The sequence below is a fragment of the Canis lupus genome, chromosome 24 (genome assembly GCF_011100685.1).
Source record: "Canis lupus familiaris isolate Mischka breed German Shepherd chromosome 24, alternate assembly UU_Cfam_GSD_1.0, whole genome shotgun sequence".
NCBI classification, from domain to species: Eukaryota; Metazoa; Chordata; class Mammalia; order Carnivora; family Canidae; genus Canis; species Canis lupus.
In genome coordinates, this window is record NC_049245.1 from 21388936 (window position 1) to 21403050 (window position 14115).

At 39.2% G+C, this 14115-nt stretch overlaps 1 protein-coding gene and 1 long non-coding RNA gene across 2 annotated transcripts; one reads left to right on the forward strand and one right to left on the reverse strand.

Annotated features, from left to right (window-relative positions):
* The first annotated feature begins 6361 nt into the window (after positions 1-6361).
* Positions 6362-12478, forward strand: DEFB118 (defensin beta 118). Its single transcript, NM_001284489.1, is given in 2 exon segments — positions 6362-6419; positions 12216-12478. Coding segments are annotated over 2 exon segments (321 nt in total).
* On the reverse strand, positions 6986-13719 carry LOC119865647. The gene is made up of 3 exons (XR_005377729.1): positions 13374-13719; positions 10580-10670; positions 6986-7743 (listed from the first exon to the last, which is right to left on the reverse strand). It is a non-coding gene; the product is annotated as an uncharacterized LOC119865647 (long non-coding RNA).
* Between the last annotated feature and the right edge of the window lie 396 nt (positions 13720-14115).

Consider the following 14115-nt stretch of genomic DNA (forward strand, 5'->3'; position numbering starts at 1 on the left):
GAGAAAAGGGAATCATTATGCACTGTCGGTAGGAATGTAAATGTGTGCAGCCACTGGGGAAAACAATATGAGGTTCCTCAAAACATCTAAAACAGAACTGCCATATGATCCAGCAATTTCAATTCTGGGCATATATTTAAAGGAAGTGAAAATAGGAACTCAAAGAGACATCTGCACTTCCATGTTCATTGCAGCATTGTGCACAGTAGCCAGCATATGGAAGCAAGCAATCTAAGTGTCCACCAGTGGATGAGTGGGTAAAGAAGATGTGGTGCATATATCCAATGGAATATTATTCAGCCATGAGAAAGAAGGAAATCCTGCCTTTTGCAAAACATGGGTGGACCTTGAGGACATTATGCTAAGTGAGATAAATCAGATAGAAAAAGACAAATCCTGTATGATATCACCTATATGTGGACTCTAAATAAAAGCCAAATTCGTAAAAACAGAAAGTAAAATAGTGGTTACCAGGGGCTGGGGGATAGGTTACCAGGGGTAAGAGAGAGGTTATTAAGGTCAGAAACTTGCAACTAGTAGGTAAATATTAAATCCTGGAGATTTAATGCACAGCATAGTGAATATAGACAACAGTATTGTATTATAGCCATCAAACTTGATAAAAGACTAGATTTTAACTATTCCCACCACAAAAAAAGAAAGATAATTATGTGACATGATAGAAGTGCTATCACTGAAATGGCAATCCTATTGCAATATATAAATGTATCAAATCAACATGCTCTACACCTTAAATTTACCAATATTATATCAGTTATTTCACTTAAAAATAAAATAGCCACTTCACCAAATAAATAAACAAACAGAAAAGCCTTCTGTCTGATATCCTGCTTTAGAATGCAGCTGGCCAGAGGAAAGTTCTGAAGAATCCTTCTGTCTCCTTTACTTAAGGACTAGATGACAAAGACAACCCTGTTGATTTTCAGGCTCTCTGGGCTTCTTTTCTTTTTTTAAATATATTTTTAATGCTTTATTTCTTTAAGTAATCTCTACACCCAATGTGGGGCTTGAACTCACAACCTGAGATCAAGAGTCACATGCTCCTCTGAACAAGTAAGCCAGGCACTACTTCATGGGGCTTATTTTCTTGACCCAAGTTCAGATCATACTTGGCAATCCAAGGGCCTATCCAGGAGGTAGCTGAACCCTACATGATAATACTTGCTTTCTTGAGGATGTGTGTGTAAGGAGAGGAGGACCCAGAAAAAAACAAGGGGATAAAAGCTCAAATAAATTCTCCAGCATAAGCACTACAGAGAGGACAGAGCTCAATATCAGTTTTATTTCATACCCTTTTTGTTACCTCCACTAAAAGGTCCATTCCAAGGGACCACTTAGAAATCCTCGAGGACTCCACCATTTTGGTTTTGATCTTTGCACAGCTCCATCTTCTTGGAGATCAGCAGGATGAGGAACTTTGAGTTCCCCTTCATGGTTTGAATGTGTGATAATCTCGAGGTATGGGAACTTGTAAGAAAATCTTATCCTGAATAGAAAGAGCTTATAACAGCAAGTACAATTAAACCCAGACTACTGGCCACTGTCCTGCAGATAGTTCCCAGCCCAGTATCCCTAATCCAATCAGTTTTTGTTACTAAATAATTATGAGCTCTCTGCTGATACCATTCTATCTAAACTTCACATGTTACAATGCCAGGAGCTCAATTTCCCTTCTTGGGGAAATACAATTGAGTTCTAAGAATAAAACACTACTAAAACCTAGCAGCACTAAAACAGAACAGAACCCCTGTGACATACTAGTACTATCACATTTTGTAGATGAGAAAACTAAGGCCAGAAAGGGATAATAATTTCATTAATTTATTCAACAAATATTTTCTAAATACCTAGGTTGTTGAAAGACCTGTGGTTGACACTGGAGCTACAGTGCTGGAGATGACAGGCTTGTTAGCTGATCTGATGAAGCTCATGGTCTAGCAAAGAAAGTGGAAAATAAACAAGTGAAAATATACATGATTTGTGATTGCTAATACAAATGAAACAAGGAAGGCCTTCAAACCAAATGACAACTTGAACAGGAGGACCTCTCCTATTCAATTAGGAGTATTCATAGAAATCCCTTCTGAGAACATAACATTCAAGCTAAAATCTAAAGCATATAGCCATGAAAAAAAAATCATAGGAACAATGTTCTAAGAAGAGAACACAAAGAATATTTGCTAGGTAGTGTATAGTGACAAAAGGATAGATTATAGCAAATAAGCCCTAAAATCTCAGTGGTTTAACAACCATAATTTATGTTTGTTTATAAAAAGTCCAAGGATGGTCACCTTCTCTATCTTGTATTCGTTACAGCATTTGAAACATGTGGCATCTAAGATTATCACAGCACAGGAAAAGAAGGCTGGTTAATCACATGAAGTATCCTTATGAGTCAGAGCAGGAAGACTTACATCATTTCTCTACTTAATCCCATTGCTAGAGCCCAGTCACATGACACCAACCTAGCTGCTAATCAACCCATCTGAAATGGTTATAACCACCAACAAACATCATTTCTCTACTTATTCCCATTGGCCAGAGCTCAGTCATGTGACACAAACCTAGCTGCATGACAAAAACTTAGCTGAAGTAGTTACATCCTCTTAATTTCTTCTTCCTCAAATATAACACACTCAATACCTTCCCAAGATATACGGTTCAAAATCCAATCCTGCTGAAAACCCAGTAGCCCTGAGTGATGCATGGCCCTCACCACAGGTCCAGATGTGGATCTCCTCAGTCTGACACCTATGAACTAAAAAGACAAGTTATCTGCTGATCCACATCATATAAAATGCTGGGTGAGGAGTAAAGCAACTACAACAAATATTCTCATTTAGAAAAGTCCAGCACAAACATTGTATGTTCTCATTCATTTGGGGAATATAAATAATGTGAAAAGGAATAGAAGGGAAGGGAGAAGAAATGGGTAGGAAATATCAGAGAGGGAGACAGAACATAAAGACTCCTAACTCTGGGAAACGAACTAGGGGTGATGGAAGGGGAGGAGGGCAGTGGGTGGGGATGAATGGGTGACGGGCACTGAGGGGGGCACTTGACGGGATGAGCACTGGGTGTTATTCTGTATGTTGGCAAATTGAACACCAATAAAAAATAAATTTATTATTTTAAAAAAAAGTCCAGCAGCCATTATTCTGTAGCAATGCTGAAATGCCATTAGGCCCAAATTGTGAAGCTCTTACTCTGTGCCCAGGGGAGAACCCTTCCTGATGCTCTGATTCTGTTCTCTGAGATGAGTTCCCTTGCCCTTTATTCTTTGTGACCCCTAAATCCATCCCTTGGAGCTTCTTCTTTACATACATAATTCTTCTTGGCTATATCTGAATTTTGGGAACTTGCCTCTGAAGCCTGCCTCCCTATGGAAGACTGGAAAACAAAAAATTGTTTTACATCTCACAAAGACTTTGTTGGCCTAGGGTTAAAAGTTTCTCTGGCAATATGGTACTTTTGAAGACTTAGTAGGCTCCTAATCTATTTGCTTCTAATCAGTTCCATCTGCAACTAACCAAACCCTATGCTCCATTCTACACTTACTTCTCAAATTATTTTTATACTTCTTTGCACTGTTCTTTCCCTCCCTCCCTCTCTCCCATCTCCCCCCTCCCTTTCGCTCTTCTTCTGTCTCTCTCTTCTTTTTCTCTCTCTCTTTCTCTTCCCCATGAGTAGTAGCCACCTTGAGGCTCTCAGGCTAAAACCGGAAGTCCATATCATTCCTCTAATCTTTTCCCTCACTCCACCTCACCTGAAATATTTTACTGGGATTTAGTTGTTCAATGCCTTTTAAATCTCATCTCTTATTATTTGGGACCTAGTATCAGTCTGATTTTCCAACCCCATGAAGGCCCTTGATTTCTGGACTCTTTATTCATATCTTTATTTGTGATAGCCAAAACTAGAAACAATCCAAATGTCTGAGTGGCTAAACAATGGTATATTCACCCTGTGGAATACTACTCAGCAATAAAAAAGAGTAAACCATATAAACTTATGGAATCACTATGTGGTACATCTGAAAGTACTGTAACATTGTGTGTCAACTAGACTCAAACAAAATGGCTAACAAAACCATGTATGCATACACAAAGGAGTGAACTGCTGAAACATGTCACAACATGGATAAATCTTAAAATAATTGCACTGAAGTATAGAAGTCAGATTTTTTTAAGAGTATATACTGTGTGATTACATTTATATATAATTCTGGAAAATACAACTAATCAACTAATGCATGATTACAAAAACCAGATCAGAGGCTGCCTGAGGTAGAGGACAGGCAGAGGCAAGGGGGGGAGGGGATTCCAAAGAGGCATGAAGAATCTTTGGGAAATAGTAGATATGTTAATTATCTTGACATGTATTAATTATACATGTCAAAATTATCAAATTGTATGCTTTAAATATGTACAATTTATTGTTTGTTAATTATACCTCAGTACAGCTCTTTTATAGCTTTCAGCAACATGAAAGCCCAATGGATAGGTAAACAATAACTAAATAATATCCTCCAGGTATATTTATTGATGGGTAAGATCCCAACTTATCCCCACAAAAAGAATGGCTGAAAGTGGGCACAGGGCCCCAGACAGTGGTACCATGGGCCACACCCACTTACCTTCTCCCCTGTAATAGGCTCTTCCCCCTTTTAAGGAATTACCCTTTTGCACTCCCCCCACTGCCATCTCAGACATTAGGGCAGACTATGAGTTGGAGTGGGGTGACTCAAATGCTCCTGGTTTTCTGTAGTAAGACAAAGAATGATTTCCTCAAAGCCTTCCATTTTGAAAGGGTCAGGGGTCTCTTCATCATCAAGACATAGGGACACACCATTCATAACATTTAAAACATAAGCTTTTATGCTTGGATGGAATCAGAAAAGCTATTCTTTATCCTATGTAGAAAGTTCTACTCCATTACTTAGCCTCAACTTGACCAAGTCAGTTACAGAATACCTTTGACCTCTCTGGGCAGCCATGTCCTAGTAAGAGAGTTCAGCCTAATACTAAATAATATAATACTAAAATTATATTAACTATAACTATAATAATAACTAATATAATGCTAAAATTAATTTGGAACTAGCCCATCACCATCCTGGGCACTCTACATGGGGTCATCCAATAAGAGAACAATTTCTTTATACACATGCCAGCCCTGCAAATTCCTGCAGACTGTTCTCCTGCAGATATGGTCATTGATCCCAGTAGAATCAGCAACCCCCTCTAAAGCTCTACAGGGACTTTTAGGGCCAAGTAAAAAAGAGGAAACGAGTTGATGTGGTGTGAAAATGCTATAAGGAGGCAAGATAAAGCTAGTCAACTGTAAGGATCACATCATCTGCATCTCAAAGGCAGATCTGAATGTAAAGGCCTTCACGATGACTTCAAGACCTCCAATGGCCTCCAGGGTGCCCTTGTCAAAAGTAATATCCCAAGTCACTGTGGAGCTGCCTTGGGTAGGGAGTCTTTCTGATGACATTGGATATTATCCCCCTTTGAGTCCTATTACAAATTATCTCCTGCAAACTCTACAGCAAGCCAGCTCTGTTGTCTCGGGCAAGTCACTTCCCCTGGTAGGCACATATGTAAGTGAGGAATTTGGACTATAGATTAGCATGTGTTTTTAACCTTTATTTCCACCAACCATCACTGAGAAAATGCTATGTACCTTGGAGGGATTAAAAAATGAGAGACAGTCCTTATTCTCAGCAATCTCACAGTGCAGTGTGGGGAGACAGACAAGTAAACAGTTCAAATGTGGGCTTATGCCAGTGTGAGCAGGACTGTGAACAGGGAAGGCAGGACTCCTGGAGAAGCCAGGAAAGATGGCCTGTGGGCAAGCCCTCCCTCTCCATGTCCCCAGTCACTCCCCTTTTTTAAAAAATAGTTTTGTTTATTTGAGAGAGAGAGAGTGCACGCCTACATGAGCAGGGGAGGGACAGAGGGAGAAGCAGACCTTCTCCCCATCAGGGAGCTGGACATGGGATTTAATCCCGGGACCCCAGGATCATGACCTGAGCTGAAGCAGATGCTTAACTGACTGAGCCACCCAGACACCCATCCTCAGTCACTTCCCAAAAGCTGTGGCTTTAATCATCCACATCTTCTCTCAGTGTCTGTAACAGATGCTCAATCAATGTACCAGCCAACAGACTGATGTTCTGCATGGATTAGCTCTTACATATCTGTCTGTATCTGTCCAGTTCAGTGCTCCAGCCCTCAGCCCCACCCCAGAGAGGCCAATAAAACTCGAGATCAGGTTTGAACTGCACCAAGTGTTCTGGACTCCTGGATCCACTGGCTTCTGCTTCCCAAGGACCATGAGACTCCTGTTCCTGACTTTTGCTATTCTTGTGTTCCTACCACAAGTGATCCCAGGTAATCAGAACCCAGGGAGGTTGCAGAAATGGAGGCAGGATCCGTCTGACCTATAGAGTGTTCAAAATGTTACTGGACCCCTCCAACCTGGGCATCTCCATGGCCCCTACACTGGGCCCATGTCCCTGGCAGGGGTAGAACCTAAGGGTAGGACAAGTTGTCCTCAATAGACAGGGGCAACCACAACATCCAGAGTTGTTTTGGGTTCTATATTCCAAGCTGCCACCTAAGGAACCAGATGAGAGCTTGACGCACATCAGTTCTCTTTCCATTTGGTGCCAGCCTGAAAATGATTCCAAAGCCCTCTTTCCTATATTTTTTGCCATAAAAGTTTTGAGAAAGCTTTTTTTAGATTTTTAAAATTTATTTATTCATGAGAGACACAGAGAGAGAGAGAGAGGCAGAGACATAAGCAGAGGGAGAAGCAGGCTCCATGCAGGGAGCCTGATGTGGGACTCAATCCCGGGCCTCTGGGATCACACCCTGAGCCAAAAGCAGACACTCAATCACTGAGCCACCCAGGTGTCCCAAGAGTCTGGTTTTTTGTTTGTCTCTTTATTCTTTGTTTGTTTTGTTCCTTAAATTCCACATATAAGTGAAGTCATATAATATTTCCCTTTCTCTGACTTATTTCACTTAGCATTATTATAATTGAATAAAAGAATTTTAAAAAGAAAAATGTAAACATACTATATGCAAGTTTATACAGCATTCTTTTGTTCACTTAACAGTATTTTGGGATTATCTTTCTATAACGTCACCAAAAGATCTACCTCATTCTTTGTAAAGTTGTGAAATCTCACTGTAAGATAAGTCATAATTTAGGTAGTCATTTGAGAATTTCCTAATTTTCTAATAACACATCAGTAATCATACTTATATAAAAAGATTGATATAGAATAGATTTATGGGAGCCAAATGGCCAGGTTCAAGGTCAGTGTAAAATGTTTTCTTACATGAATTCCTCCCTTATTTACCTCTTATGACATTGCCTATAAAAATTGCTAGCTATGGGGTTTGAGTAATACTCTGGTTGCAATTCTAAACACAATCAGGGACAATTTCAGATGGTCCACATGGAACCAATTGTGTCTGCTTTGAGTTCTGATGAGGGTGGTGAGACTAGGAAAGAGACAGATGTGAAAGATTTGGTAAAAGCAATCCATGAATCATGGGAACTCAGAGCATGTGGGGAAATATTACATGTTCTGGGGTTTCAAGTCTGAGGGTTCTGGTAAGAGATAAATTTGGATCCATTCCCTTGAAGGAATAGTTCAAAGGATGAAAGAAGCATAAAGTCTTCATGTTTCATCTTGGACAACTCCTAAGTTTAAAGACAAGAATAAATATTAGTGACATTTTTATAAACATGGAAATCTCCCCACCTCTCACCAGCAGTGCACCAGGGCTACCATATCACCATATTCCTTCCAACACTCACATTATTTTTTCCAGTCTCATGGGCATAAAGTAATATTATGCCATTGGCTTATTTAATTTTTTAAAGATTTTATTTATTCATTTGAGAGAGAGAAAGAGAGTATGAATGTGGGAGAGGGGCAGAGTGAGAAGGAGAAGCAGATTCCCCACTGAGCAGGGAGTCCATGCGGGGCTCAATCCTAGAACCCTGAAATCATGACCTGAGCTGAAGGCAGGTACTTAATCAACTGAGCTGCCCAGGTGCCCTTACACCATTGTTTAATTTGCATTTCTCTTATGATCAAAATACATGAATGGCTTCCTCTCAATGACCTGCAAGACTCTTTGAGATCTTAACCTCCATTTTTTTTCTCTAGTTACTCTCCACCTAACTTATTCTGTTGACAGCATCACTACCTTATGGTTTTTCCAAAACTTCAGGATAGATCCTGCCTCTGGGCCTTTGTACCTGCTGCTTCTCCTCCCTGGTACACCATTCCCACAGTTAGCATCAAAGCTCCTTCTTTCACGTCCTCTCCATGAAGTCTCTTACTCCTTCCCTTTCAATCACACACTTCCTGCCCAAACTTTCCTGCTTCACCACTCTCCATAATGCTTGTCTGTATTTAACTATGTCTAATATAAAGAAAGCTGGGATCCCTGGGTGGCGCAGCGGTTTGGCGCCTGCCTTTGGCCCAGGGTGCAATCCTGGAGACTCGGGATCGAATCCCACGTCAGGCTCCCTGCATGGAGCCTGCTTCTCCCTCTGCCTGTGTCTCTGCCTCTCTCTCTCTCTCTCTCTCTCTTTCTCTGTGTGTGTGTGACTATCATAAATAAATAAAAATTAAAAAAAAAAAGAAAGAAAGAAAGCATCACCTTTTTCTCTTACTTATTGTGTTACTATCTCCGGAAAAGACCAACATCTCCATGATAGCAGGACTTTTCATTTATATTGTTAATGGATGTATATCCTCTTGTATCTTGAACAGTGTCTGATATGTAGTCAACACTTAATAAAAATTGTTGAATGAATGAACAAGTGACTCTTTCCACTTCTATTAATTGCCTATTTGTGGCATTTGGCCATTATTTCTTCTGTGCAGGTGATGCTTTTTTGTTGATCTCCAGGAATTCCTTATCTTTGATATGATTCTCCAGTCAGCTTTAGTCATTGGGTATATTATCTCCCAAACTGTCATCTACATATAACCTTTGCCCATGATATGTCGTTCATTGAACAGAAATACTTAATTCTGGTCTAATCAAATTCAACAATTTTTTTGCCTTGTGGGCAATGCTCAGTCATTTTATTTTTTATTTTTTTAAGATTTTATTTATTCATGAGAGATACAGAGAGAGTCAGAGACATAAGCAGAGGGAGAAGCAGGCTCCCTGCAGGGAGCTTGATGTGGATTCCATCCCGGATGCCGGGCTCATGACCTGAGCCAAAGGCAGACGCTCAACCACTGAGCCACCCAGGCGTCCCTGCTCAGTCATCTTATTAAAGAAGTTTTTTCCCCATTCTTATGTCTCAAAAATAATGTCTGACATTATTTTCTTTTTAAAAATTTTTTATTTAGGGGACCTGGGTGGCTTAGTGATTCAGCATCTGCCTTTGGTTCAGTTTGTGATAATGGGGTCCTGGGATCAAGTCCCACATAGGGCTCCCCACGGGAGACTGCTTCTCCCTCTGCCTATGTCTCTGTCTCTCTGTTTGTCTTTCATGAATAAATAAGTGAAATCACAAAAAAAAAGTATATATAAAAAAAGTTAAAAAGTATATACCCACATGTATTCTTTATCCAATCATCTGTTGATGGATGGGCTCTTTCCATAGTTTGGCTATTGTGGACATTGCTGCTATAAACATTAGGGTGCTTGTGCCCTTTGAATCACTATGTTTGTATCCTTTGGATAAATGTCTAGTAGTGCAATTGCTGGATTGTAGGGTAGCTCTATTTTTAACTTTTTGAGGAATCTCCGTACTGTTTTCCAGAGTAACTGTACTAATTTGCATTCCCACCAACAGTGTAAGAGGGTTCCCCTTTCTCCCCATCTTCACCAATATCTGTTGTTTCCTGAGTCACTAATTTTAGCCATTCTGACCAGTGTGGGGTGGTATCTCATTGCAGTTTTGATTTGCATTTCCCTCACACCAAGTGATGTTGAGCTCTGATACTATTTTCTAACAACTTTTTTGCTGTGCCTTTCACATTCAGATCAAGACACGAGATGAAATGTGTAAATTCACTTTTGATTTTTCTCATGGAGTGAGCCAGTTTTCCCAGAACTATATGCTGAATCATCTATGCTTTCGTCCTTGAGCCATGGTGTCATTGTTACAGTATGGAATAGATCGATGAGTGTTAAGAAACAGAAATAGCAGTAAGAAACCTCTTCTTCCCCAAAACCTCAGCCCTGGATGATTTTTAAAATTTTAGTAAAATACGTAAAACATAAAATGTACCATCTTAACCCATTTTAGGTGTATAGTTCAGGGGCATTACACACATCCTCATTGCTGCATTACCATCCCCGCCATCTCTCCCCAAAACTCTTCACTGCAACTCTGAAACTCTGTACCTGATAGAAAGTGACCTCCTCATCCCCCTGACAACCACCATGCTACTTTCCATCTCTCTGTATCTGACTATTTTAGGTGCCTCATACGAGTGAACTCATATAGTATCTGTCCTCTTGTGACTGGCTATCTCACTTAGCATTATGACTTAAGTGCTCACCACATTGTAGCATGTGTCAGAATTTCCTTCCTTTTAAAGGCTGAGTATTATTCCATTGCATGTGCACACCACATTTTCTTTGTTCATTCATCTGTTAATGGACAGATAATGTTAAATGTGAGTTCTCCTAATTTCACAGAAGATCAATCCAAGTATTACCTTATATAAAATGTTCCAGAAAACAGGAGGGAAAAAGAATTATAACTCCATTTTGTTCATAAATATAGACCCAGTTTCTTAACACTCATTGATCTATTCAAGTTTACATTTCCTTCCTGTGCCATCCCTGGAATATTTTTCAGGATTTACCCATTTCATCTAGATTTTTAATTTTAGTGGTGTACAGTTATTGATAATTTTCTTCTGTTATTTTTAATACAGTGAATCTGTTTTGAGTTCACCATTTCACTATAGCTGTCATTTTTGTCTTCCTTTTTTTCTTAGTCTTTCCAGAAGTTTTCTGATCTCATTTATTCTGACTTCATTATTCCTGACTTTATTTTACTATTCTTCTAATTTAAGTTTTATTTTTTACCATATTATTTAATTTCTAAACACATGAAATTTTTAGTTCTAATATGGCATTTAGTTGGAAAGCATAGAACACATAAACATTAAACACTATTGAATTATACTAATACACTATTGAATATTAAACACATGAAGTTCACTGAGGTTTTTTTATGGTTGAAACCTTAAACCTTAAACAGAAACCTTGCTCTATAAAATGTAAGCCTTGGAGCAGCAGTGTTGGCATCACCTAGAGGATTTAGAAGAACAGAAACTCAGGCCCTGCCTCACCAACTGAATTAGAATCTACATTTTAAAAAGGTCTGTATATGATTCACATGCACATTACAAAATTGAAGAAGCACTGCCTTAATACCTAAGCAAACAAAGCATCTCATGTAGGAATATCTACACTATTCTAAGTATCTAGTAACATTCCACTTCTAAGTATCTAGTAATGTTCTACTTCTTAATGAGAATACAGGCAGGGCAGCCCTTGTGGCTCAGCAGTTTAGTGCCGCCTTCAGCCCAGGGTGTGATCCCGGAGACCTGGGATCGAGTCTCATGTCGGGGTCCCTGCATGTAGCCTGCTTTTCCCTCTGCCTGTGTCTCTGCCTTTCTCTCTCTCTGTGTGTCTCTCATGAATAAATAAATAAAATCTTTTTTTAAAAATGAGAATACAAGCATATGGGTATTCACATTATTGTTACTAGTATGTTTTATAGGTTCATTTGAATATATATTTAAAGTAATTAACCACATAGAGTATGACCAATGCAAATAACTCCTCTACAACAGTGACAACAGATCAACTTTCTTTGTGTGAACAACATCTCATAGCCCCAGGCAGCTTCGTTATAGTAAGCTCAAATTTCTTGTGACTAGCAAATTTCTTTTCATTTATGGTAAGATTCATCTCACTTTCAGAAAAGTTAAAAAATGGGCAGGTTGGAAAAGGTACTTTTAGAAACCTGGTATTTACCAGGCCTGAGCTGGGAGTCTTAAGACCAGAGTCTAATTATGACCCATGATGTTGTCATAGGATGCCAAAGATACAGTCAGTCATGCTTATAAAACTGAAAGCATCAGTAGCCTAAAATAACCGTTATCTTCTTTTGTTATTTAGCCTATGGTGGAAAAAAATGCTGGCACAAATCTGGATACTGCAGGAAAACCTGCAAAGCTGACGAAGTGATAAAAACAGCATGTCAACATTATCAAGTCTGCTGTGTTCCAGCCCAGAAGTTTCCTATCACTTCTCCCACACACATATATAATTTTCTATTCGATATTACTGATACAATGGTAACAAGTCTTACCACACCTAGTTTTGAAATAAGTACCATGAATAAAGAAAATGAAAAGTTTGACTCAGAATTGGAAACTTAGAACTTTCTCTGAGAGGTTCATCAAAGCTCATGACTTCCTCTTGGCTGTCTGTCATTCAGCCCCATCCTCAGAAGGATCAACTCAGTCATAACAATAAAGCACTGAAAATACCACAGTGATCCACCCCGACCCAATATCAATGTGTAATTCTAGATAAAAACAGCTGTCTAAAGAAGTCTAAAATTTTTCAATATTTCCAACAAATAAACTCCTCAGTGCTTTTCGCAAAATTTCAAAATTTTTGTACGGCAAGTTTTAAACCATTTTTACTGTCTCTTGTTTGCTGGTATTCCATTCCTGTTCTTTCCATTGTCCTATCTTTTCAACACGTGCTTTGGTATAGTAGAGGCGTCCTTTGGGTTTCATCCTGCCTCTTGATGGCAGCAAAAAATTGTCACAAAGTTACAAATCCTTGCATTTATAAGAGTAGCTTCTAGGACACTAAAGCCTTTCTTTACAACAACAGACACCTCAGGTGAATGCACTCATTTTACTACTCACCACCTTTGTTCCTAAACGCCTATATTATCACTCACTGTAGGAAAATGGCGACCCAGGTGTAAGCTATGAGGAGTCCTTTTTGCTCCAATTGCTTCCAGTTTAGAAGAGAAGCTATTGAAAGGTTGGTCTCATAAGCCCATTTCCTGATGGGTCATTTTGTCCACTCGGTTATTGAGAGCTTTTTTTATCTCCCTCTGATGGCACAAAAATATCTACACACTCTGTGCACTTTCAGAGAGGCCCACTCACGTAACCACCACACACATCATTTTTACCTAACTTCTAATCTTGTTCTAAGACACTGATTAGCTCACCAGTCAGCATGTTATCACTGTCCATGAATTACTATAGATCCAGCATCCCTCCTTCTACAGAAACGATTTCCTTTACTCACTGTTGAATTTCAGGGTCACTTCTAAATCAGGCTATAAGGCATCACTTCTGGCCAGTGCTAGTATTTGGTGTAAGCCACTCCACAAGCCTGGTTTTCCTTTTCCTCCTTTGTTATCTAAACATAGGAATTCTCTGTGACACCATTAGTGTATATGAAGGAGAGCAAACAAAGCACAGGCATCTGAGCCACCTGGTCCTACAGGTTATTTATGCCTTTCAGATCTACTGAGTCTCTGCTTTGAATATATCATTTCCACCCAGTACTGGAATGCTTTTCACAATGATCAGGTAATAACCACATAATGATGGAAAATTCAAATCTCATTAATTTATTTTTTCAAATTATTCTTAAAATTATTGTTACTAATAATTCTGATATTTGAAGTCCTTGAAGTCTGAATCTCTGGCCTGTGGTTTCTGCTGGCTTTAATTCATGGTGCCTTATTTCCTTGTGATTTTTGTGATTTGGGGCTCTAAGCTATGCATTTTCCTTGGAACTTATCTGAGTAAATTAGCTGACTCATGACTTAAAGGTCCACTCCTTCATTTGCTTCTGTCACACATCTTTGTTGCTACTACTTTGGGACAACTTTAAGCTAAATATCAGCTTAATTTTTTTTCAGACCATCTGTATACCAAGAAACTATGTGAGAGGAGCGCTTGGCTGGCTCAGTCAGAAGAGTATGTGACTCTTGATTTGGGGGTCATGAGTTTGAGCCCCACACTGGTGTAGAAATTACTTA